Raw genomic sequence first — 23843 nt, forward strand, 5'->3', positions numbered from 1 at the left:
CTTTAGGAGCAAAGATGAAATCACTTGGGGTGAAAATCACACTCTGCTACCCAAGGGTTGGGCCTTGTATTATAAAATGTCATGTCACCCAAATCTTTTGTAGGCAATATCTTATTGTTGGAAGGCCAAGAAAATTCTGAAAAGCAGAAGCTGATGCTCATTGACTTTGAATACAGCAGCTACAATTACAGGTACTGTTAATAGTATACCAATTTCAGTGTCACTTCATTATTGTAATACAATGCAAGTATAAGCTCAAACAGCATACTAAGCAAAAAGCTCCTACACCAGAGAGGAGGCTGTTTGCCCCTGAGGCAAGCCAGCACAGATCTTTCCATTCCACGCAGTTAGAGCAGACACTCACAAGCAGTTTGCCACTTCCTCTGGGCTGCCAAGATGGTTCTCCTGACATGAGTACTGATTGCCAGAGAAGGATTGTTCAGGTGCCCAAGTAGCATTCAGGTAGCACCTTTGGTTTCTCCATCCGCTATGGTTCTGATCCTTACCACCTTGGCTTTCTGCGTCATTAAAGCCACCATACTTCTGTGTTGGAGTAATTTATTACCCCGAAAGCCCGTGTAAAAAACACAACCATTTACTTTATAAGCTATATGCCTAGATTGGGGATCAGAGATCCCATTTAAGGTTCATTCAGCCATTCAGCTTTTAATATACTTTTTATATGTATGTATATGCATTACATGTGTGCCTATGCCTAGTACCAAGGGCCCTAGGAGGCCAGAAGAGGCCATCAGATCCCCCAGAACTAAAATTAGCAGGCAGTTGTGAGCTGCCTGACATGGGTCCTCTGCAAGAACAGCAGGTGCTCTTCACCATGGAGCCGGCTCCCCAGCCCTTGTTTAGTTTTTTTCCCTTTCTGATCAGGGAGCCTGAAGGTCCTGCAGCATGATGCCTCATTCCTTGCCTGCATTGTCCTCTCTTTCAGGGGATTTGACATTGGAAATCATTTCTGTGAATGGATGTATGATTATACCTATGAAAAGTATCCTTTCTTCAGAGCAAACATTCAGAAGTATCCTACCCGAAAACAACAGGTAGGAGACTCGTTTGTATCGATAAGTTAGCTTTACGTAAGCTGGCTTCACACAGTTAGAATTACACACTAATTTTTCTTAGTTAGTTAGTTTTGTTTTTCAAGACAGGTTTTTTTGGGTTTTTCTCTGTGTAGCCTTAGCTGTCCAGGAGCTCAATCTATGGACTAGGCTGGTCTCAAACTCAGAGATCCAATTGCCTCTGATTCCTGAGTGCTGGGACTAAAGGCATGCTCGACCAGCCCTGGTACATACTTGTTTTTAAAAGATACTCTGTTTACTCATTAGAGAAAAAACAAAACAAAAACAAAAACGTGTCCGTGTGGGTATTTTGCTAGGGACTAAACTCAGGGCCTCTTGTGTGTTAGAATGAGTATTCTACTATACTACTCAGCCACATCCCAGCCACATGATGGCTCTGCTTAAATTATGGCAAGTTTAGGAAAACCATTTTACTTATATTTAAAAACATTATTTTACCTGGGCTTAGATGACACATGCTTAACTGCTGGGGCTGCTTAGAAGGAAGAGAGAGAGAGGGGAAAAGGATTGTGAGCCTGGGTTACACAACAACACCATGCATCATAGTACGAGGGGGAGTGATGATGTAGGTTAGTGGAAGCCCTTGGTAGCATGTAAGAAGCCCTCGGTTCAATCCCTAATAATAAAAATAATAGTAATAATTCAGTTTTGTTTTGTTAACGTGTGGATGCATACTGGACGTCTGAGTCTATATTTTGTTAACTCCCTGAGCTGTGGACACCTGGTTCAGTCAGAGGAGGGTTAGGCCTCCTGTGGTTCCTCCAGTATTTGCCAAAAGCTCCCTTTTCTAGGCATGTGGAATAGGTTGAACACCTTGCTTTATTGCGTGAGCCTGTGTGTAGCTAGAGGAAAAGCTTTGCTGTGAATGCTTCCTTTCCTATCCTCAATTTCAAGGGCCTAACTGGTTATGTGGAGAACCATTTCTTGTGGAGATTTCTTCCTGGGATTTTTTTTTTCTCTCATTTCTCAGTCCATCTCTGAAGCCTGGAAGGAAGCTTGATGGGCTTTGGTCCTGAAAGTGGGCAGGGCAGGGAATGAGCAGGGAAAGTCTAGAGAAACTCAACTGCAATGTCACAGCTGCAGGAGGGTGGCTCAGATGATTCCTGTAAGAACAGGTGTGAACAAGCCACTGCTCCAGGTTAGTCAGGAACATCTTGAGTCCATGGAGCCAGGAGCCCATGAAGAAGCTTCAGGAAGCAGACTCCATCCCCTGGTTAGCCCTTCAAATGGGAGCTTGCTAAGATGCCAGATAGTGGTGTCACCACTCTCTTCTGGTCTCCATTTAGGGCTGTTGGGGATGAACTTGAGTTTGTCCAAAACCAGACAGCCAAGTGTATGTGAGGATCAGGAGGAATAGGGGTGACAAGTCTGGGGTGAGATGAGGGCATTGGACCTTAGGCTTGGTGGAAGAGAAATTAGACCCATAGAGTGGATAGCAGCAGAGTTCAGAGCTGTCAGAATAGCTGGGAGGGATTAGGAGCCAGAGGCAGATCGATGGTGGTGGTAAAAGACAGTGCTCAAACTGTAGAACAGTGTGCAAGTTTAAGCCGCTGCTTTCTAGTTACATTCTTTTTAAGCCATTGAGATGGTGGGGCTGTCTCTTTCAGTGGGAGAGAACTTGGCCAACATGTACAGACCCTGGCCTTGATCCCCCAAACAAATAAATACATAAGCTAACACAGGAAAGATTGTGAGTGTGGGGCTCTGTCAGATATTAGTTCTGTGTATGTTGAGTAATATAGTGCTGCTTTTGTTTTCTTTAATCCACTGGAGATACTTTAAAGTGTGTAGCCTTCTGGACTTCTTGTTTTGAATATTTATGTATGAGAGTGTTTTGTCTGCATGAATGTCTGTTTACTATGTATGTACAGTGCCTGCAGAGATCAGAAGAGGGCATTGGATTTCCTGGGACTAGAGTTTCAGAAGGTTGTAAACCACCTTGTTTACAGGACCAAATGTGGGTCCCTTTAAAGAGTAGCCAGTGCTACTCTCTAGCCTCTCTTGTATAGTGTTACTTTGTGATATTCATGCAGAATCTTCTGTAAACCCCACCTAATGAAAGTTAATGGATAAATGTATGGACCTTAGGGTCAGAAGCCATCTTGGCCTCGCTGTTCTCACTATGGTAGCATATGATAGGTATGCAGCTACTATTGGCAGTGTCTGTTTTTAAAAGTCATCCATCCTAACATAGTTAATTCTTTTTTAAGCTCCATTTTATTTCCAGTTACTTGACTACATTCCAAAATGATTTTGAAAGCCTCAGTAGTGAAGAGCAGTCTGCTACAAAAGAAGACATGTTGCTTGAAGTCAACAGGTAAGCTTTTCCTTGCTGTGTGTTGGCAAGTATAGCCAGTTGCCAGTCAGTGGTGTTTGGTGTGTGTCTTTGCAAGGAGAGGCTGGAAACAGTGCCATGGTTCCACTCATCATTATTTGAACTTTAGCAGGAACTCTGCAAAGTGTGGGTGACTATGGGCTAGAGAGATCTGTTCAGGGAACAGCTTCCTGCTGAGTGCATGGGGCAGGTTTTCAGGAGCTGCTGCTGCTGTCAGCTGGTGGTTCTGTATACTCTCTATAGCTGAGCATGGCCACCCCAATGTCTTGTGTGTCCTGCCAGGCAACTGGGTATATTCACACCAGTAAGTATTCCTGTGGCTGGCCAGAGGTGGAAAGACTCCAGTCCCTTCACATACAGTCCCGCAAAAGGGCCAAGGCAGTACTTATAGCATAAGAAAGATGTCTGATAGCATGGCTGAGGTATAAGACAACCTCTTTGGTTCCCTGACCGACCTCACATGGCTTATGTGTGTCTCACTTTTGTGATTGCAGATTTGCCCTTGCCTCTCATTTCCTCTGGGGACTTTGGTCCATTGTACAGGCCAAGATTTCATCCATCGAATTTGGGTACATGGTATGTTTCGGGGGCAGTTCCCCCAACTGCATGGAAGAGCTGTGGTATGTGGGCTTGATTTGGGCATTTGGTGATCTGGTGGCACCGGGGCAGTGTAGCTCTGGAGGCCCTTCTCAATGACCTTACAATTGCCTCACTCCAGGGCCATAGGAGCTATCCTTGACATAGAGATAGAGACTCCTTCTTGGGACGGGTACCTCTCATACTAGGATGACGCTCCTTTAGGTGAGAGGTTTGGTAATGATGTTATGAGGCAAAGACAGGAAACAATTGGATATTTAAAGCAGGTTTTCAAGTCATTAAGTTGGCTCAGTAGGTAAAGGCTTTTGCCACCAAGCTTCCCAAAGAACAATCTAGTACCCACATGTAAAAGGAGAACTGTCCCTTGACCTCTACACATGCTCTGTGGCATGAGTACCCCCTGACAAGTGAAGTGTAATTTTAAAAATTTGATTTGACCCAGATGATCCTGTAATATCAGGCTTCAGATCAAAGATGGAGTCAGAGACACAGATGTGGGTTTTCCTGCCATGGTGGTCCACAGTAGCACTGAAGGTCAGGTCAGCCTGGCTACGTAGTGAAGTACTATGTTTGCTATCTCCCAGGAATATGCCCAAGCCAGGTTTGATGCCTACTTTGACCAGAAGAAGAAGCTTGGGGTGTGAACGGGATGGCTCCACTCTTCACCACTGGACTGCAGGAGGCGGCTGCACCAGGCCCTCAGTGGAGCGCTGCTGTAACCACTGCCCTGGGCAGAAGGCCTGGACGTCTCACTACTGAGCACCGATGTGTATGATACTACAGACTATATTAAAGTGGAGTAACATTTCTTTCATCTTTGTTTACACTCTCACTAGGACTCTGAACCATGATTGGAAGCAGAAATATAGTACGATAGTGCAATAGCTCAGAACCCGCCTAAGCTGAAGGCCTTTTGGCTGCATGGCTACAGCTTTCAGCCACTTATGGCCCCAGCTGGACAGAGCAGTGCTGTATGGGCACTCCAAGTGCTGGCTTAAGATATTAATGTGCTGTAACACATTTGTGACCAGGCTTTGAAGGTGACAGTCTGACAGTGTCTTGGAGATACTTCTGAAGGACAAGTGAACAGACATACTGTGAAGTGGCTCAACAGGAGGAGCCTGAGTTGTGGGGTCTGTGGATGGGTAGCCAGCTGTTTCTGTACAGGGTACACTTGACTATGGGTATGCATCTGCAGGCAGTAGCTGCAGCCCTCCCGTGCCTGTGTACGCATGACTACATGGACCAGCATCACTGACTGGCCATAACTTCAGTGTCTCCTAACTGGGTGTGCTTTATAGCTCCAGCTTCCCAGGGAGGAGCAGTGGAGCCAGCTTCCTCACCCCTTGCCTTCCCTCTGCCTGGCCTGGAACTTGGGCTTCTGCCCATTGCTCTCTGAAGCTGCTTCCCATCTGATGTCACTGGGAGACAGCAGCTGTATGTGAGGTATTGGGTACAGGTAGATTAGAGCTGTGAAATCCATGTACATTAATACCCAATGGGATAAACTTAGAATTTTTTTTTACTCTGAACTCTGAATTGTTTGTGCACATATTTCTGCTACCACCGAGACTGTATTATACAGATAAATAAACAACTTGAAACCTATTCTCAGGCTGTTACCCTTCATATGTCAGTGCCTTGCTCTCTCCCTCAGTACACACATGGAAAAGCCTTGTGACTAGTACCAGGCTGGGCATCCTCATCACACCTCATTCTCTGCAACCCCACATTTTGGTGTCTCTAGAATTTGCTACCCTTCCTGACAGAGCCTCACTCTGATGCTCTGCCAGGAATCAGGCCCAGGCAGCAGCAGAGGGAGCTGCAGCTCTTAATGTTGCTGTGACCAACCAAGCTTCAGCAAGAATGCTGCATGCCAGCACTGTTTTACATGTCCTTTCTTAGAACTCTCCACTGAAAGATAGGATGGAAGTGGCCATGACTTTGCTTCACTCCAGCTGACTCTCAGCTTGCCTGATGAAGTAATAGGCATGATGACCCCTCATGCTTTTCTAAAGATTTATTTTTTATTATTTTTAATTATGTGGTGGGAGAGGTACATGAGTCCCAGAAGTCCAGAGGAGTAGGATGATGCCCTGGAACTGGAGTCACAGGCCATTGAGAACTGCCCAGTGAATGCTGGGAAGCAAACCCAGGTCCTCTGAAAGAGCAGTCAGGGCTCTTCACTGAGCCATCTTTCCAACCCAACTCCTGCTTTTCTACATCTTCCCATTTGTGACAGTGCTTTTCCTACATGACCTTCACAGCTCCTACTCTCCCTGACTGTTGTTATTTCCTGCTCAAATGAGCAAGGGTCAGATCCATCTTGGTCTGATCAATCACACCCGTAAGTGGTGATCACTGCCACATCAGCTTGCTGGTGTTACGACATGCTGTTCCCATAGCAACTGGAATAGCCAGTCTAGGAAGGCAAGCTTCAGAGCTAGGGCAGGCCCACTATCTCCTGCGGATCCTCTAAATTCATTTGCCCAGCTCTGTTATGTTTGTCTTAGTTTAGTCTGCCAAGGATGTGAAAGTGCCTGAAAGACACTAGTATTCCCAGCCCTGTATTCAGAGATCTTCATCAAGATAGTCCACAACTCCCACCCCCCACCCCCACTCCCCAGCAGCTTGGCCAGGGCTGTTGTGGCTTGATATATGCCCAGAGCAGCTCTGGCCTCAAAGCAGCCATTGTTGCTGGGGCCTTCAGCTGCAAGAACTACTTTGTAACTTGGAAAACTTGAGTCTCTGGCCTCTGACAGGCACTGGCTATGTATATGCCTCCCAGCCAGAGGGAATGAAAGAGGCCACTCCTAACTCAGCCAAGCATGGAGGACCTTAAGGATTTCAGGGAGTACAGAGCCTGAAGTCCAAACCAATATGCACACCTCCAAAAATGGGAAGCTCACTCATCCCACCTGGTTGGAATCCACTCCCACAAAACCAGTGTTCCTTCTTGGCCCTAGAGCTAACCCTCTTGTTCCCTAAGAGTCTGCAGATACACTCATGGGTTTCTAAAGGCTTAGATCCTAAACCAGTGCCTCCCACCCTCTGCCTCCACTGAAGGATGGTCTAAGTAGAGGTCATAGTCAGAATCTAGAGCTCTGACCACTGTAGTGTCAGCCTAACCCTGGTACCCCAGAGATGACAAAGGCAAAGTTCCTGGGCCAGCCAGCTCTTTATTCCTGTCCCACTTTGGAGAAGCAGGGATCGCAGTGGGTGCTAATCATTGTCCACAGTGAAGGTGAAGGGGCTGAGCTTGTAGCCAGTACCTGAATAGAACTTGTTCTGGAACTCCACCCTGGGTGTGAGAAAGGGGCAGGTAAGAGGAAATCCACGCTCCAGGCAGTGGTGGCACATGCCTTTAATCCCAGCATTTGGGAGGCAGAGGCAGGCAGATTTCTGAGTTCGAGGCCAGCCTGGTCTACAGAGTGAGTTCCAGGACAGCCAGGGCTACACAGAGAAACCCTGTCTCGAAAAACAAAAAAAAAAGAGGAAGTCCACCCATCCCCTCCACGCCCAAGCTCACTACAAGGGTACTTACCAATGCAACCGCAGGGCGTGCAGGAAGGCTGAGAGCCCCTCCATCACTAGCAAGATGGCCACAGTCAACACAGCAAAGGCAGCAAACACAGGGACCAGCACCACAGCTGCCACACCAATCTCTCGGCCCATGCCTAGGCCTATTCGCATCACCATGGCCCACAGGACCTCAGACAGCTCTGCACACAAATAGGACTAGTAATGTCACTGGTGGAGGACTGCCTATCACACCCCCACCTTGCCCCTAGAGCTGATGAGGCACCTCTGTGGGACAGCCACATTTGACCAGGTAGGATACTGAGGCTTTGAGAGAAAGGTCACTCACGGGCATGGGCCAGGCTCAGGGCCCAGAGACGCAAGTAGGAGGCTGTGTTGGAGATGCAGCCTAGGCAGAACTCAATGGTGTGGATGGCTTGGTGCATGAAGATCTCAGAAGGGACAAACTGCATGGTAAGAGGCCATGAGACAATTGCTGGAGCTGGCAGCCCTCCCCCAGCAAAGTACTGTTCCACCCACCTCAGCTTCTTCATCATGCTCTGGGCTCCCAGCCTTCTCCTCATCGGGGCTCCAGCTGTTCTCCAAGGAGGAAGCATCATGGGAGGCCAGAAGCTTGTCAGTGTCCTCATCCTGAGAACAGATGACATCCAACCGCTCCAGCCCCACACCCAGCAGCACAGCCTTCGGGGAGGCAAAGGTCCCCCTTTGTGCAGCCTTCCTTCCCTGTACTCCTTCCTACTTCTACCTGTCGGCCTGCTGGCCTTCTCTGAGTGGTGGTTCTTTGGCGGTGCTGGCGCAGCAGGTACAAGGGTGTGCCCAGCAGCAGGATGGGAACTGTGACCAAAGCCAGGACCACCAGCGTATACTGTACCGCTTCCTGTAGGCAAGGAGGGCAAGGTAACCACGCACAGTTCATGGGACCAGTCACTTGGCGTGGTCATACTGATCATTGGGAATTGTAGTCCCTCCCCCAGGGAGATGAACAAGGACCTCTTAAGAAAGGACTTCAGGTTCTCAACACCTGAGACCTAAACTTTAGTCCATTGGCTCTGACATCACTGTCTGGTGGTATTCCAGCCCACAACCCATGTCTCAGAAAGCTCTGTAGCTCCTGGTGACCCAGTGACTGAACCAGAGGGTCCCCAGTGAAAGTCAGCCATCTTCCGTCCCTGGCCTACCTGCCCATGGAAGAGCAGATGATTGGTAGGGTTTTGAGAGAAGAGGAACATATTGATGAAGTGAATGAGGATACTGGGGGCTGAGGAGGCGCTGGCAGCTGAGACATTCACCCACTTGTAGACAATGAGGAATACAAGGTAGCCAAAGAGGCCCAAGAGGAAGATGAGCTCAGGCAAGGTCTCCAGCAGTAGCCGGTGGGCCTGGCCAAAGTGCCTGTGGGAAAAGACAGGTCAGAGCACCCTGGACCCACAAGGACACTGCCCACACCCATTAGCAGTCCTTAGCTCACACGTGGTTGAAGATGCTGAGGAACACCCCAAAGGCCATGTGTGTGACCCCGAGGATGACAGACATCTTCATCTTGAAGGAGTTAAGGAAGCTCAGGTGGTTGGTGGCCAGGCTCCAGATCTGGGTTAGTGAGTGGGAGAGGGACACTATGGTCAGTTTTGCCAGGACCCCATCCCCTCCCATGTTCTCTCATCACTTTGCTCCCTGACAAACACAATCCCAGCACCTTAGTCACTAGTTCTAAGGGACTAGTGACCAGGGTAGTTGAGCTGGGCAGCTCAGGCACCCAGGCCTTGGCTTCACTCTCATCTGTTCAATAGGGTGATGCTAACATGGACCAGTTGTTTCCTACTTAGTGGGCTGCCATTCTGTTCTGGGTGTTTGTTGGTTTGTTTGTTTTGAGATAGTTTTATGTAACCCAAGCAGGCCTTGAACTCTTCTATGCAGCCAAGGATGTCCTTGAACTCTGATCCTCCTGCCTCCCATCTCCCAAGTGTTTGAATTATACTTGTGTCCCACTCCACTATTTTTACAGGCCTCTCTGCTTGTGGCACCCAGGAAGTGCACAGTGCCAAGTGTCAAAGGAGGTGGTAAACAGATGGAGCTGTGGTAGCCAGCCTTCCCAACTGCCCCCTTCATATGCGCCAGCGTGCCCACTTACCGGGTCAATGCCAAAGGGATAAGGTCCAAGGAAGACACCAGTGAGGTTAGGGTTCAGGGTGAGCATAGGGTGCTGGGACAGATACTCGTCGCTGCAGTAAAAATAGATAATGTCAAAACTGCACAGTTGGGCCCAGGGGCCCTGGGTGGGTAGGGAAGGGATATAGGTCATACCTCCAGCCTGACTGGTTGGCCATGGCAGCCACACTCCAGCCTGAGGGGAAAATAGTGGTGGCTCTGCTAAAGCACTCATTGTAGATGAAGCCAGTGTAGACGGAGAACAGACCCATGAGCAGGAGTAGGTATCGACCCCCAAAGAAGGTCTGCCAGATCTGGGAGGGTCAGGGGAAGATGGTGTGCTGTTTAGCTCAGCTCAAGAGGCTGCTCCACTCTTGTGCCCTATCCCTTATCCCTTGTCAGGCATGGATGGTTCATACCTCGTTTTGTGTGGCCTTCACAGCTGGTCGGTTCTCGGTGAGGACCATAGCCAGGGCAAAAAGAAACATGAGCAGTCCATGACCCACATCACCAAACATCACAGCGAAGAGGAAGGGGAATGTGATGATGGTGTAGGGAGCTGCAGGCAGACAGGACACAGTCAGACAGGTCCTTGTGGGGGACTGGGTATCGCTTCTTTATCTGAGTTGCCACAGAGGCCTCCCAGGCCCAGCCAAGAGAGTGTTTATGAGGTGGGGACCACTTGGCACATTTCAGAGCCTACAACTATCTATCTATGCCACCCACGGCTTGTTTAAATTTCCTGAGCCTATTTCTCCATTTGTAAAGCGGAGATCTCAGTGCCACCTCACAGGGTTATTATGAATGTCATGGGCAGGCCTGCCAGGTGACAGGCTGTGGATATAGGTTTAGCAGTTCTAGCTGTCAGTTATTTAAAGATAGGGCAGCTACTGAATGGTCCAGAATGATCTTGAACTCCTGAAGTGATCATCCCAACTGGTATTGTTTGTGTGTGCGCATGTGCATGTAGATCAGAGACAACAATGGGTCATTCCTCCATTTTGAGGCACGTTTCTCTTGTCATTAGCCTGGAACCTCACTAAAAGGGGCTGCCTGGCTCCAGCCCACATCTCACCTCCATTGGAATTACAACCATGCACTGCTGAACCCACATGGGCTTTGGAGCTCCACACTCAGGTCTTCAGGCTCTAACTGGCCTAGCCAGCTCCCTAGCTCTGTTGCTCAGTGGGTGTTTGTTATTGTTGTTTGTCTGAATAACATTTATTTGCTAATTTACTGAGGGGAAGGTATGCATGTGTGCAGCTTAAAGGATAACTTGTAGGAGTTAGTGCTACTCCTATATAGGCCCTGGAAATTGAGCTCAAACTGTCAGAATTATTCACTCGCCTTTATTCAATAACCATTTCTCTGGCCCTGAGTGTTATGTTTAAGAAGATCTATAAGCCTGGCATGATGGTTCATACCAATAATTCTAGAACTCAGGAACCGAGGCAGGAGGATTACCATGAACTCAAGACCAACCTGGGTTACAGTGTAACACCCTGTCTCAAGTCAGGGTAATGACACACACCTTTAATCCCAGCACTCAAAATGTAGAGGCAGGTGGATAACTGTGTTCAAGGTCAGCCTGGTCTAGAGTTCCAGGACAGCCAGGGCTACCCAGAGAAACCCTGTCTCAAAAGACTAAGACCAACATAGAAAAGAAGGCCAGGCGGTGGTGGCACACGCCTTTAATCCCAGCACTTGGGAGGCAGAGGCAGGTGGATTTCTGAGTTCAAGTCCAGCCTGGTCTACAGAGTGAGTTCCAGGACAGTCAGGCAGTCAGGGCTACACAGAGAAACCCTGTCTTGAAAAACCAAAAAAAAGAAAAAAGAAAAAAGAAAAGAAAGAAAGAAAAAAGACAGTCTCAAAACTATAAAACAAACCACACACACAAACACACACACACAGGCAAAAAAAGGAGCTGGAGAATACATGGACTCAGACTGATCTTGCCCATCACAAAGGCCTCACACCTTTACTGCAAGCACTTTACCCACTGAGCCTTGAACTTTCTACGTAGCTGAAGATGCCTGAATTCTTGATCCTCTTGCTTCCATCTCCCAAGTGCTAGGATTCTAGGCTTAACTACCATGCTCAGCTTAGACTGGGGATTGAACCAGGGCCTTATGAATCCATGAGGCAGGCGCTCTAGCAACTGAGCCACAATCTCAACCCTATTCATTCCAACTTCATAAAAACAATAACACCTACAACAAACAACATTGCAGTGTGGCCAAGTAAGCCACAATTATAGGCTGCTCTGGGACCCTATAACCTTGCCTTCCTAACACTTCTCTGAGGTTTGTATGATTATTCCCACTTTATAGACCAGGAGAAATGTGACCCACAGGAACTAAGAAACTCATCAAAACAAGTGAGCTAGGCTTTAAGCCACTCCCAAATCTGTTTTCTGAACTGTTCCAAGTTGGTGTTCCCTGTGGATTTAACAGCTGAGACAAGTGTAAAGTCCCAACTGGGACTAGGGTACCCAATAGCCTCCCTGGAGATTGAATTAGGGACTATGCCTCTGTTACAAAAGGGTGGGGTGGACCCAGCTCCTACCTCTCTCAGGGTTTGCACCCAAAAGGCAAGGGCCTTAACTCCTACCCACCCCTCTCAAGGTTTGTTCTCAGACAGAGGATAAGAGAGCTGGCCCCCATTGAAGGAGCAGTGGATCTTACCAGGGTTGACTTCCCTGTATCGGCCCACACCATAGGCATCCACAATGCCCTGGAAGCTGGAGGTGAAGCGATTGGTCCTGATGAGGGTTGGAGGCATGTCCTGGCAGGGGATGCGGTGAGCGACAGCACTCACTCCTTCCTCACTCTGGGGTACCCAGGCAGAGAGACAGAAGCTGATGCTAGAGCCCGTTGAAACTCTGGCCCCTCCCTCCTAGGCCCAGCTGAGATGGGGACTGTAATTTCTGGGTTGAGGGTGGGATGGGATAGCATGAGGGAAGCTGGTCAGCCCCATCCTACCCAAAATGCCCTGGAGGAGGAGGCTCCTAGGAATGGGTACTCACCCTTCAATCCCAGAGCAAAGGTAAGTAATTAGAAGCTTGGAGAGAGACTGGAAACAGAAGGAGGAAAGGCAGGGAGGGAGCAAGCCTCTGGCAGCCTGGATGCTCACCGAGCCGCTCTGCAGCGCCTGCTGTACAGTGGGCAGGTCCCTCGTGGCACACCAGACCTCCGCGATGAGGCACTTGTGTGTGGTGTTCACACTGCACTGGTTGAGGGTCAGGTACACAGCCTTCATCTTGTGGATCTGCACCTGCCATGGGGGCAGCAGCTGCTGCACCCGGCCCAACACCTGGCTCAGGAACCGTTCTGTCTCCCCCAGGACCTGGGGACAAAAAAAAAAAAAAAAAAAAAAAAGGTAATCAGAAGGGGTGGCAGTTGAGGGAGCTAGCAGGGGTCAGGGCATATGATGGGCGCTCACCTCTTGAAGTTCCTGGCTCTGCTGCTGCAGTTGCTGCAAGGTCCTGAGCCGGCTTTCCTCCGGCTCCAGGTATGGGAAGACATGACAGTGGAAGCTGGGGAGAGATGGGGTAGTGAGGGGTCAGTGGAAGTCACCAGGCAGAACTGGGGGCAGGGGAAACTTGACTGAAGGTGTTATCAGGGGTCTGGGCCACACAGGCCCAGCAGACTGGACACCTGCAGTAGCCTAGTGACCATGCACTTGTGGCTCACCAGTCTGTGATCTTTCGGATCTTCTGTCCAATCTGTTCACCCCAGTAGGAGATGACAAAGGTCATCCAAGTTGCAGGCTCACCCTGAGAAAGCCAGGTTTGGTTAATCTCTGGAGCCCTAGCTCCTCCCAAATGGCCCCCACCCTGGCCCCTGCCAGCTCACCGTCACTGGGTCCTCCAGCTGTCCCTCAGTCTCCCTAAAGCTGGCAATGAGGAAGCCGCGGCAAGCTCTCCACAGCAGGCGCTCCAGGGCTGCAGCCTTGTAGGGCTCCACAGCACCTGCCACAAAACTGCCAGCAGGGCTAGAGGGGGGCTGCAGCTCCTCCCAACCCACTTCAGCAGGAAGCACCCATGGGAAGCCCCCAAACACAACATACAGAGACTCAGGGGCCATAAGGCTACCACGAAAAGACAAACTGCCCCACTCACTTGACTTTCAGGTCTGCATGTGGCCCCCGGGTAGCTGGGAGTAGGGGTGTTCTCTCAGAGAAGGGTCCCTCAGTATGGACAGCTGCCATCTAGGCAACAAGAGACAGTGTGAGCCCCAGCCTAGCTTGGGCTTGGCATACATATCTCCTGTCCCCATCCCTGCCCTGGCTGGGGCTGACCGGCGGCGGGCTGTGGCTCTGGCCCAGCACAGCTGAGTGGAGCTGCAGCTGGTGCAGCTGGGCCCGAAGTGCCTGTTGGTTGCCTCGAACATCCCGAAGCTCCTGGGCCAAGCGGTCTGTTTCCTCCTGTATGCGCAGCAGGTCTCGGGGAGGTGGTGCTGGCAGTATCCCCTCAGGTGGGGCCAGTGTCAGGCCTGCCCGCTGCACTTCTTCCCGCAAGAAGGCTAGACACAGAAAGGGGGGTGAGGGAGTTCGGGGAAGCTACACAGGGTTATGCCAGCTAATGTCTACCTTGAGCCAAGAGCTGCAGACATGTAGGGAAATCCCAAATGCGCATCAAATGCCATGACTAATCTGCTGAGTCAGAACTCCAGAAAAATCCCAGGCTTAAACGGCTATTCCAGAAGCTCTGTTCTCCCTGTTCTGCCCTCATCTCTGACCTAAGAAAGGAAGGACTTTCCAGTGCTTGACCCCAGCATCTATCTGCCCAGTTCATCTAGGCAGATAGCTTGAGTTGTGGCTCATACTCCCAGGCAGCCCTGCCTTACCTCCTCGGTCCCACCCACCCAGAACCAAGGACACCCTGCAGATCCCAGCAGCCCTCCCTTCTCTGCCTTCCACCTGGGCAACTGGGGCACTTCCTTTCGGACCAAGCTTGCCTAGCGCTCCTTCCATGAAGCTAGCCTGGAATGTGGGTCTGGGTCCAACTTACTGAAGGTCTTCTCCAGCTCCTCGCAGCGCCGGACATCCACCACGAAGCGTCTCTGGAAGGCGCTCACGGATTCGTTGAGCTGTGATGGATACACACACGGGTCAGAATCTCTGGAAGGGGACCAGGAGGTCACTGCTCTGGGATCCAGGTCTGGGCACCTCCTCCAAACACTTTCTGGGTATCCAATTACCCAGAAAGGACTGAAACGACTAGCTGGAGCAGACTCAACCCCATGCCAGAGAGGGCATGAGTAGGCATGGGAAGGGCACCTGTGCTGGATGGAAGGACTGGGATGCTCCCGCTGCAGACCAGGGGTAATCAATCGCAGGGTCTTTCCTCATGTGGGTTACCCCCCCCAGGGCTCTGGCCCACCCCACTTACGTCTCTGAACTCCACGAGGCCCAGCTCACCCAGCTGGCTCACACAGTTGTAGGCAGATGCTGTGGGCAACAGGAGCTGGACCAACGCCACCTCTTCACTCCGGAACATGGAGCCCATGATCCTTAGGGCAGGACAAAAGGATTGGTTAGGAACTAGCTCCAGACAGGCATCCATACACCTGTTTCCATTCATTCGCTGGACAGATGGGAAAACTGAGGCCCCGAAAAAGGTACTGGGTACTGAGGTCAACAGAAAGTCAGTAGCATGAGAAAACATGGAACGGGCCAATGACCCCAAAGCCTACCACCGTAGGCTGTCTTTAAGCTGGCCTTCCTTCCGCTGCCTCTATGCTCCAGTCTAGCCCAGCAGCTCCCAGATACCCTGGCTCTGTCAGTGTTTGCAGCACTGCATCCATCACCTCTCTGCCTGCCCACACTGGAAACCCATCTTAGCCCTGGGACCCTAGGCTCCAGTCCTGAGGCTGTGACAACTGACACCAAATGCCACTGAGCTGTGCTTCCTTACCCGTGCACAGGGTGGGAATGGAATGCCCTCTAAGTTCCCTGGGGCTAAAATCCTGAAAAAGGGGGGAGGGGGGGATTGCCTTTGGCTGCCTGGCTTGCTATAGCCATTGCCTGCAGGGCTGGGAACAGTCTTGGTGTTGAAACCAGGAAAGTGAAACTGTGAAACAATGGGCGGGAAGCCCCGGTGGCCTCTCTCCAACCCAGCAGGCACACAGACACTTCCTGGCTGGAAAGTGGACTCCAACCGGCCCTGCAGAAGCCAACACTCTCCCCGGGGCCACTGCCTGCTCTGTAGCTATTGCTCTTCAGGCCCAGGGTCCTGGGAACAGTTTCCCCAGTTCTTAACTGGCCTTGAGGCCTGGGGGACACAACTGAGAGGAACTTGAGATACTGACAGGCCCAGCTTGCTGCCTGGGTCTGCCCAAAAGACCACTTCCTCCCTAAGCATAGTTTACTTAAGGGGAAACCACAGTCCTGTCCCCAGCTTGGGAAAGGAAAGAATTCTGTGGCTAGTCAAGAGCCTCAGAAAAGCCAGGCCCCGCGCAGGCAGGGGTGAGCAGGAAGGGCTGGGTGCAGAAGGCCAGGGACTAAGTCTCTAGGGTCCTCCCCAGCTGTGTGACACTGGGTAAGTAAGTCATTTGCCCTCTCTGGGCCTGTTTCCTCTTTGATTGAATAAGACTTGGCCACCCCTGGCAGGAAAGATGTGAGTGAGGAGGTGAATGAAAGATTAGCATCCCCACATCTTACTTCTATAAACACCCTTCCCCCCAATTCCTAGTGGACACCCCAGCCTCATGGATTTTTGTCTGTTTGTTCTTCAAGACAGGTTTCTTCTGGGCAGTGGTGGCACATGCCTTTAATCCCAGCACTTGGGAGGCAGAGGCAGGCGGATTTCTGAGTTCGAGGCCAGCCTGGTCTACAGAGTGAGTTCCAGGACAGCCAAGGCTACACAGAGAAAACCCTGTCTCGAAAAACCAAAAAAAGAAAAAGAAAAAGGAAAAAGAAAAAAAGACAGGGTTTCCCTATATAGTCTTGGCTGTCCTGGACCTTGCTCTGTGGACCAGGCTGGCTTTGAACTCAGAGATCAGCCTGCCTCTGCATCCTTAGCGCTGGGATTAAAGGCGTTCGCCGCCACCACTCCTTCTACCCCAGCCTTATCTTATAAGTGGGCAAAACTAGGTTGAGTAAGGTGAAGTCTAAGGTCATATGGCCAATTGGAACCAAACCAGAGAGGGGTCTGTTCCAGACAGAAGCCCGCTGCTCTGACCTGGCACGTCCTGCCTAGTCCCAGCACCATAACCACCAGCACTAGGGTGCCCCAGCCAAGGATGCTAGCTGTAAATGCAAGGCAAACCAAAGCTCCCCGTGCTCCCTGCAGACAGGCCACACTGTGCACCGTGCTTTTGTTACTAGGTCCTGTCTCCTGCAATCACCAGGACATCTGCGAGCTAGACCCCACATACCACTCGTGATCTGGCCTTCCCCTGAGGTCCCGAAGTTCCCCTGAGGTCCCGAAGTTCTGCCTTACTCCTGCACCCCACTTCTTAGTCTTCCTTCAACCCCTGCCTTTTCTCCCAAGCCCTGCTGTTCGGAGGATCACAGAAAGAGGAGAGGGGCTGGATTCTGCCTTGAACCCGGCCACTTCCTAGTAGGATGGCCTCCGTTTCCTCATCTGTAGAATGGGTCCCTCCCTCAGAGCCAGACGCAGCAGGGGACTCCTTGAGCTCTGGCTTGATGAGGTGGGCTCTGAAGTTGCCCGGAGCTAGCAACCTATCCTTTGCTTCTCCTTGCGGCCTGCCTGCACCGCTGACACGGGCGCGTGGCCTCTGAGTTGCCTCCACCCAGAGTCGGGCGGGGCGCCTGGATCCTTGTCCAGGCGGAGGAAGCGGTTGGTAGGCAGGGCTTGGGGCTCCTCGGCTTAGCAGGACACTCACCCAGATGGACTCTTCGCTCAACTCCGGCTTAGGATCTGAGACCGCCCGCCGGCCAGTGCAGCTCACCCCAGCTTCGAAATACCGGAGTGGGCGTGGCCTGCGACGGCCTGCCCACTGCCCGCCCCGTCCCGCCCCCTCTGAGTTCGGGCGCGGGGTGGGGGTGGGGGTGAGGGCGGTGTCTGAACTGATTCTGGACGTCCCGGAATCGTTTAATCCCGGGAATCGGGAGATAACCGACACCCGGGATGCCCGGTAGGACCTTAAGGATAGGCCACCTTCATCTTCCTGATGGATCCTAGTACATACAAGCTGCTGCTTCGCTATTGTGCAAGATCTGCTGCTACCCAACCTCACCCACCACACCTCAGGCTATGCTGGGTAAGGGTGGCCCCACTCTTTGGGTGTTGGTTGGGCCAGTCTCTGCTGAGGAACTTGCACGCGGAGCCTGGAGACTCTTCAGAAGTGCCTCAACCTCCTTCCTAGCCCTTGAGGTCTGGAAACTGGGAGACGGGACCATTCAGCTGCCTGCACTTTGGACAGGCTGGACTGTACCCAGTGGGGACCAGGGGGACAAGGGGCCCCTCAGCTCTGGTGATCTTTGGACCCCATTCAGTAAACAAGGGCCCTAGTGTGTGTGTGTGGGGGGGGGAATGTAGAATGGAAGCCTAGGGCAACCTGGAAACTGAGTCAAAGTGGGTAGGTATCCTCAGAAAACAGGTATAGCAGGGGTCTGATCTGACTTGGTGTGAGGACCCTCACACAAGTGCACCAGGGGGCACAAGCCAGTGCTCTTCACTGTGGGGGACCCACAGGGCCATAAAGTTGTTGTGGTTACTGAGGGAGAAGTGTACATTAGAATATGAGAACCAAGCCAGCAGCCACCCCACCCCCCACAGTGTGTGTGTGTACGCGCACATTCATGTAACATCCACACTCAGGAGGGGTCAGAGCTGCGTGGCTTGGCTGGGCCTGCAAACAGAAGCTGGGGCCACACAGCAGCCTGAGCAGGGAACTTAGTGGGCAAAGGGGATGTAGCAAGAGGCGATGCCAGCTCAGAGGCAGCAGGACCTGTCATTCCCTTGTGACTGTCACCCCCTAGCAGGCTTCCTGTTCCCCAAAGGACACCCTGACCTTGGGGGCGTTGGGTGCAAGTGTGTGCGGCTACACTCGCCGTGTGTGCAAGCACACACGGAAGCCCAAGGCTGACAGCAGGATGTCTTTCCTCTGTTGTCCACCATCTCACTCATTTGAGACGGTTTCTCGCTGAACCTTGCCGTTTAGATTAAGTCTGGCTAGCGAGTGACTCTGGGGTTCACCCCACTCCACCCCGCCCCCCCCCCCAGCAGCAGGTAACAGACATGTGGCCACACTGAGCTGTTATGTGCACTCTCAGGATAAGAACAATTTATGCAGCCTCCTCCTGAGGCTGTTGATGGACTCTGACTGAAACCTGGAAAGGATCCAAGTCCAAACAGCTACATCGATGGATGTCTGAGAAGACAGAAGACCCGGACCTCACCTCTCAGACACCCAACACCAATGAGGACAACAGGCCCCTGGTGACCTGCATTGCCAGGCTGTGGGAAGCCCAGATGTGTGATATGGTTCTGGGTACTGTTGCCAACAACAGAGAGGCCCGGTAGGCCTGTGAACCATAGAGGATGGCTGGGTTCTGCATTTGCTAGATTTTGTGGGCAGGTAAGCCACTGGAAGCCAAGGAGGGACCGATGCAGCGGGCCATGGACACCTGGTCTGTGCGAAACAAACCAGAGGCCCTGGCTGCGTGGGGTAGGTTCTGCCCTAGAAATGGAACAACACAACAGGAAGCTGTGAGATCATAGTTTCTTTATGAGCAACAGGGGCCACAAGGCTGAACCAGGTGGCCAAGGTCACCAGTGGCTTGGTCACCGGTACAGGTAGTCAGCCTGGATGTTGGCAGCAATCTCGGCTTCCCACTTGTCTCCGTTGTTGAGTAGCTTCTCCTTATTGTACAGCAACTCCTCGTGCGTCTCGGTAGAGAACTCAAAGTTGGGGCCCTACGAGAAGGTGGACAGTCAGCAGGGCAAATCCTTCCCAGGAGCCTCTGCGCTGGCCACGTCACCCAGCCCACTCACCTCCACAATGGCATCAACAGGGCAGGCTTCCTGGCAGAAACCGCAGTAGATACACTTGGTCATGTCAATGTCATAGCGTGTCGTCCGGCGGCTGCCATCAGCTCTTGGCTCAGCCTCAATGGTGATGGCCTGAGGGTGGGGCCACAGGTCACTGTCATACTGGCAGACTCCCTCTAGCCCTGGTTCTGTCCATCACAGCTCACAATCTGACCCCTGGAGGCCTGCAATGCATGCCTCATTTCCTAGCCCTCCAAAGGAGCCACTGTTCACATGGCCCCAATAGTCTCTGCCGGGTGATCCTCCTGTCCCACAAGGAAAAGGCTATGCTCTGCTCCCTGAAAAGGTGTGGCCCTAAGAGGTCCCCTGGGCAGTAAGTACCCAGTGACTGTCATGCCGAACAACTTTGCTAACAATCCCCATTTGTTGGAGAAACTTAATTCTCAAGCAAGATTGAAGGATTTCCTGAATTCACATAGTAATGAGGGACACAGACCAAATTTTTGCTTTTTTGTTTTTTGAGACAGGGTTTCTGTGTAGCCCTGACTATCCTGGAACTCACTCTGTAGACCAGGCTGGCCTTGAACTCAGAAATCTGCCTGCCTCTGCCTCCCAAGTGCTGGGATTAAAGGCATGCGCCACCACCGCCCAGCCACAGACCAAATTTTAAGGTATATTCTTAACTATCAGTTTCTGGGGGACAGCTGTATTCCAGCCAAGGGTAAGAAGGGATAGCCTGGGAACTACAGGCCAGGAGGACCTTTAAGGAACTTGACACTCCCTAGTGGCAAGTTTGCTACTCACAGTAGAGCCTCAGGAGGCACACATCTTTCTTTCTTTTGAGACAAGAGTTTCTCTGTATAGCCCTGGATGTCCCGGAACTCTGTAGTCCAGGTTGGCCTGAATTAAAGGCATGCACCACCATGTCCAGGAAAGGCACATCCTTTGGTGTTTATGACAGTGGGAATAAAACCTCTCCTGGCTACTCTTGCATTTACAGGGAGGATATGAGGAAGAAGCCTAGCTTGTCTGGGCTCCGGCTGCTGGAGCACACACTAGACATTACAAAACCATCACTGCATCTTCCTGTTTCCACAACAGTTTCAGCCTCGGGCATTATGTGTAGTGCCCACCAGCACAATTGAAAGCCAGGCTCTGAGGAGCAGCCATTCCTGTTGCATATTCTCAGCTCGAACCCAGAATGGCCACATAGACAGGGCCCAAACTGTGCCATGGCCCATAGGCCCAAATGTCACGTGATTATTGACTCCTAGGGTGGGATATGAGTGCTCCACGTGGCCTGCTTGGGATGGAGCCTGCCCCCAGCTGGCTTCCTGGACTTAGCACTTGGACATCAAGGACTCATTGTCCCACACACAGGGTCAGAGTTAGGTCAATCGAGAAAAGGATAACATCAGGTGTCTGTGGCAGTGCATACTTTTATCTTCATACTCCAGAGGTGGAGGCAGACAGATTTGTGAGTTCAAGGCCAGCCTAGTTTACACAATGAGTTCCAGCTAGTGCTACATAGTGAGACTCTGTCTCAAAAGAAAAAAAAGGACTTTCCTGGGGGAGTGTATCAAGGTAGGGGTCAGATTTAGGGCCTAGTAGTTAGAAGGCAGACTCACCTGTGCGGGACAGATGGCCTCACAGAGCTTGCAGGCAATGCAACGCTCCTCCCCGGATGGGTAGCGCCGCAGTGCGTGCTCCCCACGGAAGCGCGGACTCAGTGGGCCCTTCTCAAAGGGGTAGTTGATGGTGGCAGGCTCCCGAAAGAGGTAACTTAGGGTCATGCCCAGTCCTGTGAATAGCACAAAGCTGGTAAGGGGATGCTCTCCTCCCCGGCCATCCATGCCTGACTCTCACCTCTCCCCTCCACACTGGCACCCACCTCGGATGAGTTCTGTCCACATCAGAATCCGAGCCGCACTGTCAGTTGCAGACTTCAAGTCCACTTCAGACTCCTGTTCCTTCATATTCACATACTCTGCAGGAGGTCAGGGTGGGAGGTTAACTGAAGCTGGCTCTGGAAGATGAGGCCCAACTCTCAATCCTGGGGGCAGCAGGTGAGTTCTTAGTGAGGGAGGGCTTGGGAGACCGGCCAGCAGCCCTGGGGAGCCTTGGTGGGTCTTCTGCCCAGGTAATTCAAAGCGCACCCAGGTGAAGCTTTTAAGGGTCCTGGGTCCTCCTAGTGGGTCCTGATAAAGGGGAACAGGACCTAGCAGCTCTTTCCCATCACATGTCTCCCTCTTTTGACGCCACCACAGTGACTGTGAGTCACATTCTCTCTTGATCACTACCTTCATTTTCAGAGTGGAAACTAGAGCTCACAGAGGGTCCCTAACAAAGCAGTTTCCCTGGCCTCGGGTGTGTCGACAATTAGAAAAGCTCAAGTCAGAAAATCTGGTACTCACTGTACGTTGCTGCCACAGCACTGCTATGAAGGCTTTGACCATTAAGATGTCCTGCAAGGAGAGAGGTGAGTTCATACCAGGAAGCCCGGCTCCCCCAACCCCAGGAAAGGTTTCCAATCCTACCTGTGCGCATGGCCTGGGCCAAGGCCCGTGGCAGCATGGACGAGCTCAGGCGATACATCTGGAATATGCAGAAGGGAAGAGAAGGGTCTAAAACTGCCCTCCTCGGGACTTCTATCTTACGCCCTAGCCACTCACAATCCCAGTCAAGACCAGTACCCTCAATCTGACCTCACTCTGCTGACTCACAGTTCCTGGACACCCCAAATTCCTTCCATTTCTGCAGCTCCTCAGCAACCTATTAATCCATTTCCCCGTCCACCCCTCATCCTCCACTCACACCAAAGCTCCCTGACCACCACCAGTGTATTGAGTTAACTCCGAGCCAGGCTTCATGCCAAATGTCATAGACCCTGTCATCCTGTCATGTTAAGTGATTGTCCCCAAATTACCCAATGCCATTGGAACCAGCACAGAAATCCAGGAGATAACCTGCAGGAAACCCTTAAAGGTTTAAGTAATCATCAGGGTCAAGTTCCTCTCCCCAACCTAAGGACCTCCTGGAACTCTGAGCCCCAGCCTGCGGAGTGACCTTGGGCAAATGATGTCCCCTGGCCTTGGTTTCTGGCTTGCGATGTAAGAAGAGGGGTCCCGAAAATTAAGGATGTATGCAACCAAGGGGCTATTGACCGAGAGTCTGGCACATCACCAACGCTCTAGCGCCCTCTTGTGACCTTTGACCTGTAGCGGGTCGGCCAATTCTTGACCCCAGGCAATCCTGGATCCCACTTTCTCTCAGACCTTCCCCTTGACCTCTGACCCTAAGAACGCCGAAGGCATCCGGCGAGGCAGCGCATGCGCCTGAGCGTACTGGCTTCCCGGCCCGCAGCTCGGGAAGGACGCACAAGCCGCGGGTCCCGAGCCGACCCACTAGATCCCAGACTTCACGAGGCCAGCGGTGACACCCTGTTCAACCCTGTCGTCGCGTCACCCAGATCCTGTCTTCATTGCCTTGCCCTGGACACCCACCTTGAAGTGCGGCGGCTCCTTCCCTGGCCCAGGTGCGAGTCAACCGGAAGGCGGAGCCTAAGTTTAGGATGCTGCCATTGGGCGAGCTTCTCACGCCTTTTTCTTCAGTGCCCTTTCCTTCTTTGGTCTGATTGGCCTGTGGTTCTGCAGGAGGCGGGCTCAGGACTATATTTTCCTCTAATTGGCTGATGGGAGCAGATGCTTGAAGTTTTGTAGGGAGCTGCCATATTGTATCGGAGGTTAATATGCCTGACTTCCGAGATGCTGAAGGCGGGACTTCCTGAGCTCGGTTCTGGACGTTGGTAAAGTCCCGGGAGACGGGAGGGGTGGGGCTCATTTGAATACTGCCAAGATGGCGGCAGCTCGTAAGCGCTTTAACCACTCCGCTTCTTCTGGTCCTTGTAACGGCCGCGGGTAGCAGGACTTTTGTCAAGACTGCCCCCAGGACTTGGGAACCATGAGGCAATCTGCATGCCTTGTATGGCGTGCGTGATCAGGGAAGGCTTCCTTTAGGAAGTAGTGTCTAAGCTGGCGGTGAGGAATCTGGCAGGCCAGGAAGAACATGTTGACTTGGTCAAAAACCAGGCCACGCTGGGCGGTGGTGGCGCACGCCTTTAATCCCAGCACTTGGGAGGCAGAGGCAGGCGGATTTCTGAGTTCGAGGCCAG

The 23843-nt window shown here is 51.7% G+C and overlaps 3 protein-coding genes and 1 long non-coding RNA gene across 10 annotated transcripts in view; 2 read left to right on the forward strand and 2 right to left on the reverse strand.

The window, feature by feature from the left end:
• The window catches only part of Chka (choline kinase alpha), a 48725-nt gene extending 43091 nt beyond the window's left edge, over window positions 1-5634 (forward strand). For 2 of the 3 annotated variants that reach the window (XM_031389114.1, XM_031389115.1), the window contains 5 exons: window positions 104-191; window positions 947-1055; window positions 3305-3411; window positions 3924-4005; window positions 4611-5630. In XM_031389114.1, the coding sequence (XP_031244974.1) occupies window positions 104-191; window positions 947-1055; window positions 3305-3411; window positions 3924-4005; window positions 4611-4670 (446 nt within the window). In that variant the 3' untranslated portion in view covers window positions 4671-5630. Of the gene's footprint in view, window positions 1-103; window positions 192-946; window positions 1056-3304; window positions 3412-3923; window positions 4006-4610 lie in introns of all 3 variants that reach the window. The other variant, XM_031389113.1, reaches the window with a different exon arrangement.
• A 1551-nt stretch (window positions 5635-7185) lies between these two features.
• On the reverse strand, window positions 7186-17688 carry Tcirg1 (T cell immune regulator 1, ATPase H+ transporting V0 subunit a3). Of its 2 annotated transcripts, XM_031389111.1 has the most exons (20): window positions 17562-17688; window positions 15104-15224; window positions 14723-14801; window positions 14011-14234; window positions 13832-13920; window positions 13566-13692; window positions 13404-13486; window positions 13153-13246; window positions 12844-13056; window positions 12396-12540; window positions 10131-10270; window positions 9868-10025; window positions 9695-9785; window positions 9035-9153; window positions 8745-8958; window positions 8312-8443; window positions 8086-8196; window positions 7895-8012; window positions 7571-7748; window positions 7186-7327 (listed from the first exon to the last, which is right to left on the reverse strand). In XM_031389111.1, the coding sequence occupies exons 2-20, from the start codon at window positions 15218-15220 to the stop codon at window positions 7249-7251; spliced, it is 2511 nt and encodes an 836-aa protein (XP_031244971.1). In that variant the 5' UTR covers window positions 15221-15224; window positions 17562-17688; the 3' UTR covers window positions 7186-7248. The 2 variants fall into 2 exon arrangements, with proteins under 2 accessions (XP_031244971.1, XP_031244972.1); XM_031389112.1 differs by lacking the exons at window positions 7186-7327; window positions 7571-7748 and having other exon boundaries at window positions 8086-8140.
• A 25-nt stretch (window positions 17689-17713) lies between these two features.
• Window positions 17714-23553, forward strand: LOC116103303. The gene is made up of 3 exons (XR_004123456.1): window positions 17714-17939; window positions 21985-22151; window positions 22946-23553. It is a non-coding gene; the product is annotated as an uncharacterized LOC116103303 (long non-coding RNA).
• Ndufs8 (NADH:ubiquinone oxidoreductase core subunit S8) lies at window positions 19390-23367 on the reverse strand. 4 transcript variants are annotated; one of them, XM_031389116.1, is made up of 7 exons: window positions 23176-23367; window positions 22210-22267; window positions 22087-22137; window positions 21564-21659; window positions 21301-21473; window positions 19676-19804; window positions 19390-19597 (listed from the first exon to the last, which is right to left on the reverse strand). In XM_031389116.1, the coding sequence occupies exons 2-7, from the start codon at window positions 22265-22267 to the stop codon at window positions 19466-19468; spliced, it is 639 nt and encodes a 212-aa protein (XP_031244976.1). In that variant the 5' UTR covers window positions 23176-23367; the 3' UTR covers window positions 19390-19465. The 4 variants fall into 4 exon arrangements, with proteins under 4 accessions (XP_031244976.1, XP_031244978.1, XP_031244979.1 ...); XM_031389118.1 differs by lacking the exon at window positions 23176-23367 and adding an exon at window positions 22967-23089; XM_031389119.1 differs by lacking the exon at window positions 23176-23367 and adding an exon at window positions 22837-22861.
• Window positions 23554-23843: the final 290 nt, after the last annotated feature.

Source organism: Mastomys coucha, unplaced genomic scaffold (assembly GCF_008632895.1).
Source record: "Mastomys coucha isolate ucsf_1 unplaced genomic scaffold, UCSF_Mcou_1 pScaffold21, whole genome shotgun sequence".
Lineage (NCBI taxonomy): Eukaryota > Metazoa > Chordata > Mammalia > Rodentia > Muridae > Mastomys > Mastomys coucha.

What these genes read in the sequence shown, in the direction of transcription:
- Tcirg1 (XM_031389111.1), bottom strand. Translation starts at nt 15,220, where the DNA reads ATGGGCTCCATGTTCCGGAGTGAAGAGGTGGCGTTGGTCCAGCTCCTG. An exon ending in GCCAACCAGTCAGGCTGGAG is followed by an intron (nt 9,786 to 9,867) that starts GTATGACCTATA and finishes TTTTTACTGCAG; the next exon opens with CGACGAGTATCTGTCCCAGC. An exon ending in ATCCCTTTGGCATTGACCCG is followed by an intron (nt 9,154 to 9,694) that starts GTAAGTGGGCAC and finishes TCACTAACCCAG; the next exon opens with ATCTGGAGCCTGGCCACCAA.
- Ndufs8 (XM_031389116.1), bottom strand. Translation starts at nt 22,267, where the DNA reads ATGTATCGCCTGAGCTCGTCCATGCTGCCACGGGCCTTGGCCCAGGCC. An exon ending in AGGCCATCTGTCCCGCACAG is followed by an intron (nt 19,805 to 21,300) that starts GTGAGTCTGCCT and finishes CCCCACCCTCAG; the next exon opens with GCCATCACCATTGAGGCTGA. An exon ending in CTGTTGATGCCATTGTGGAG is followed by an intron (nt 19,598 to 19,675) that starts GTGAGTGGGCTG and finishes ACCTTCTCGTAG; the next exon opens with GGCCCCAACTTTGAGTTCTC.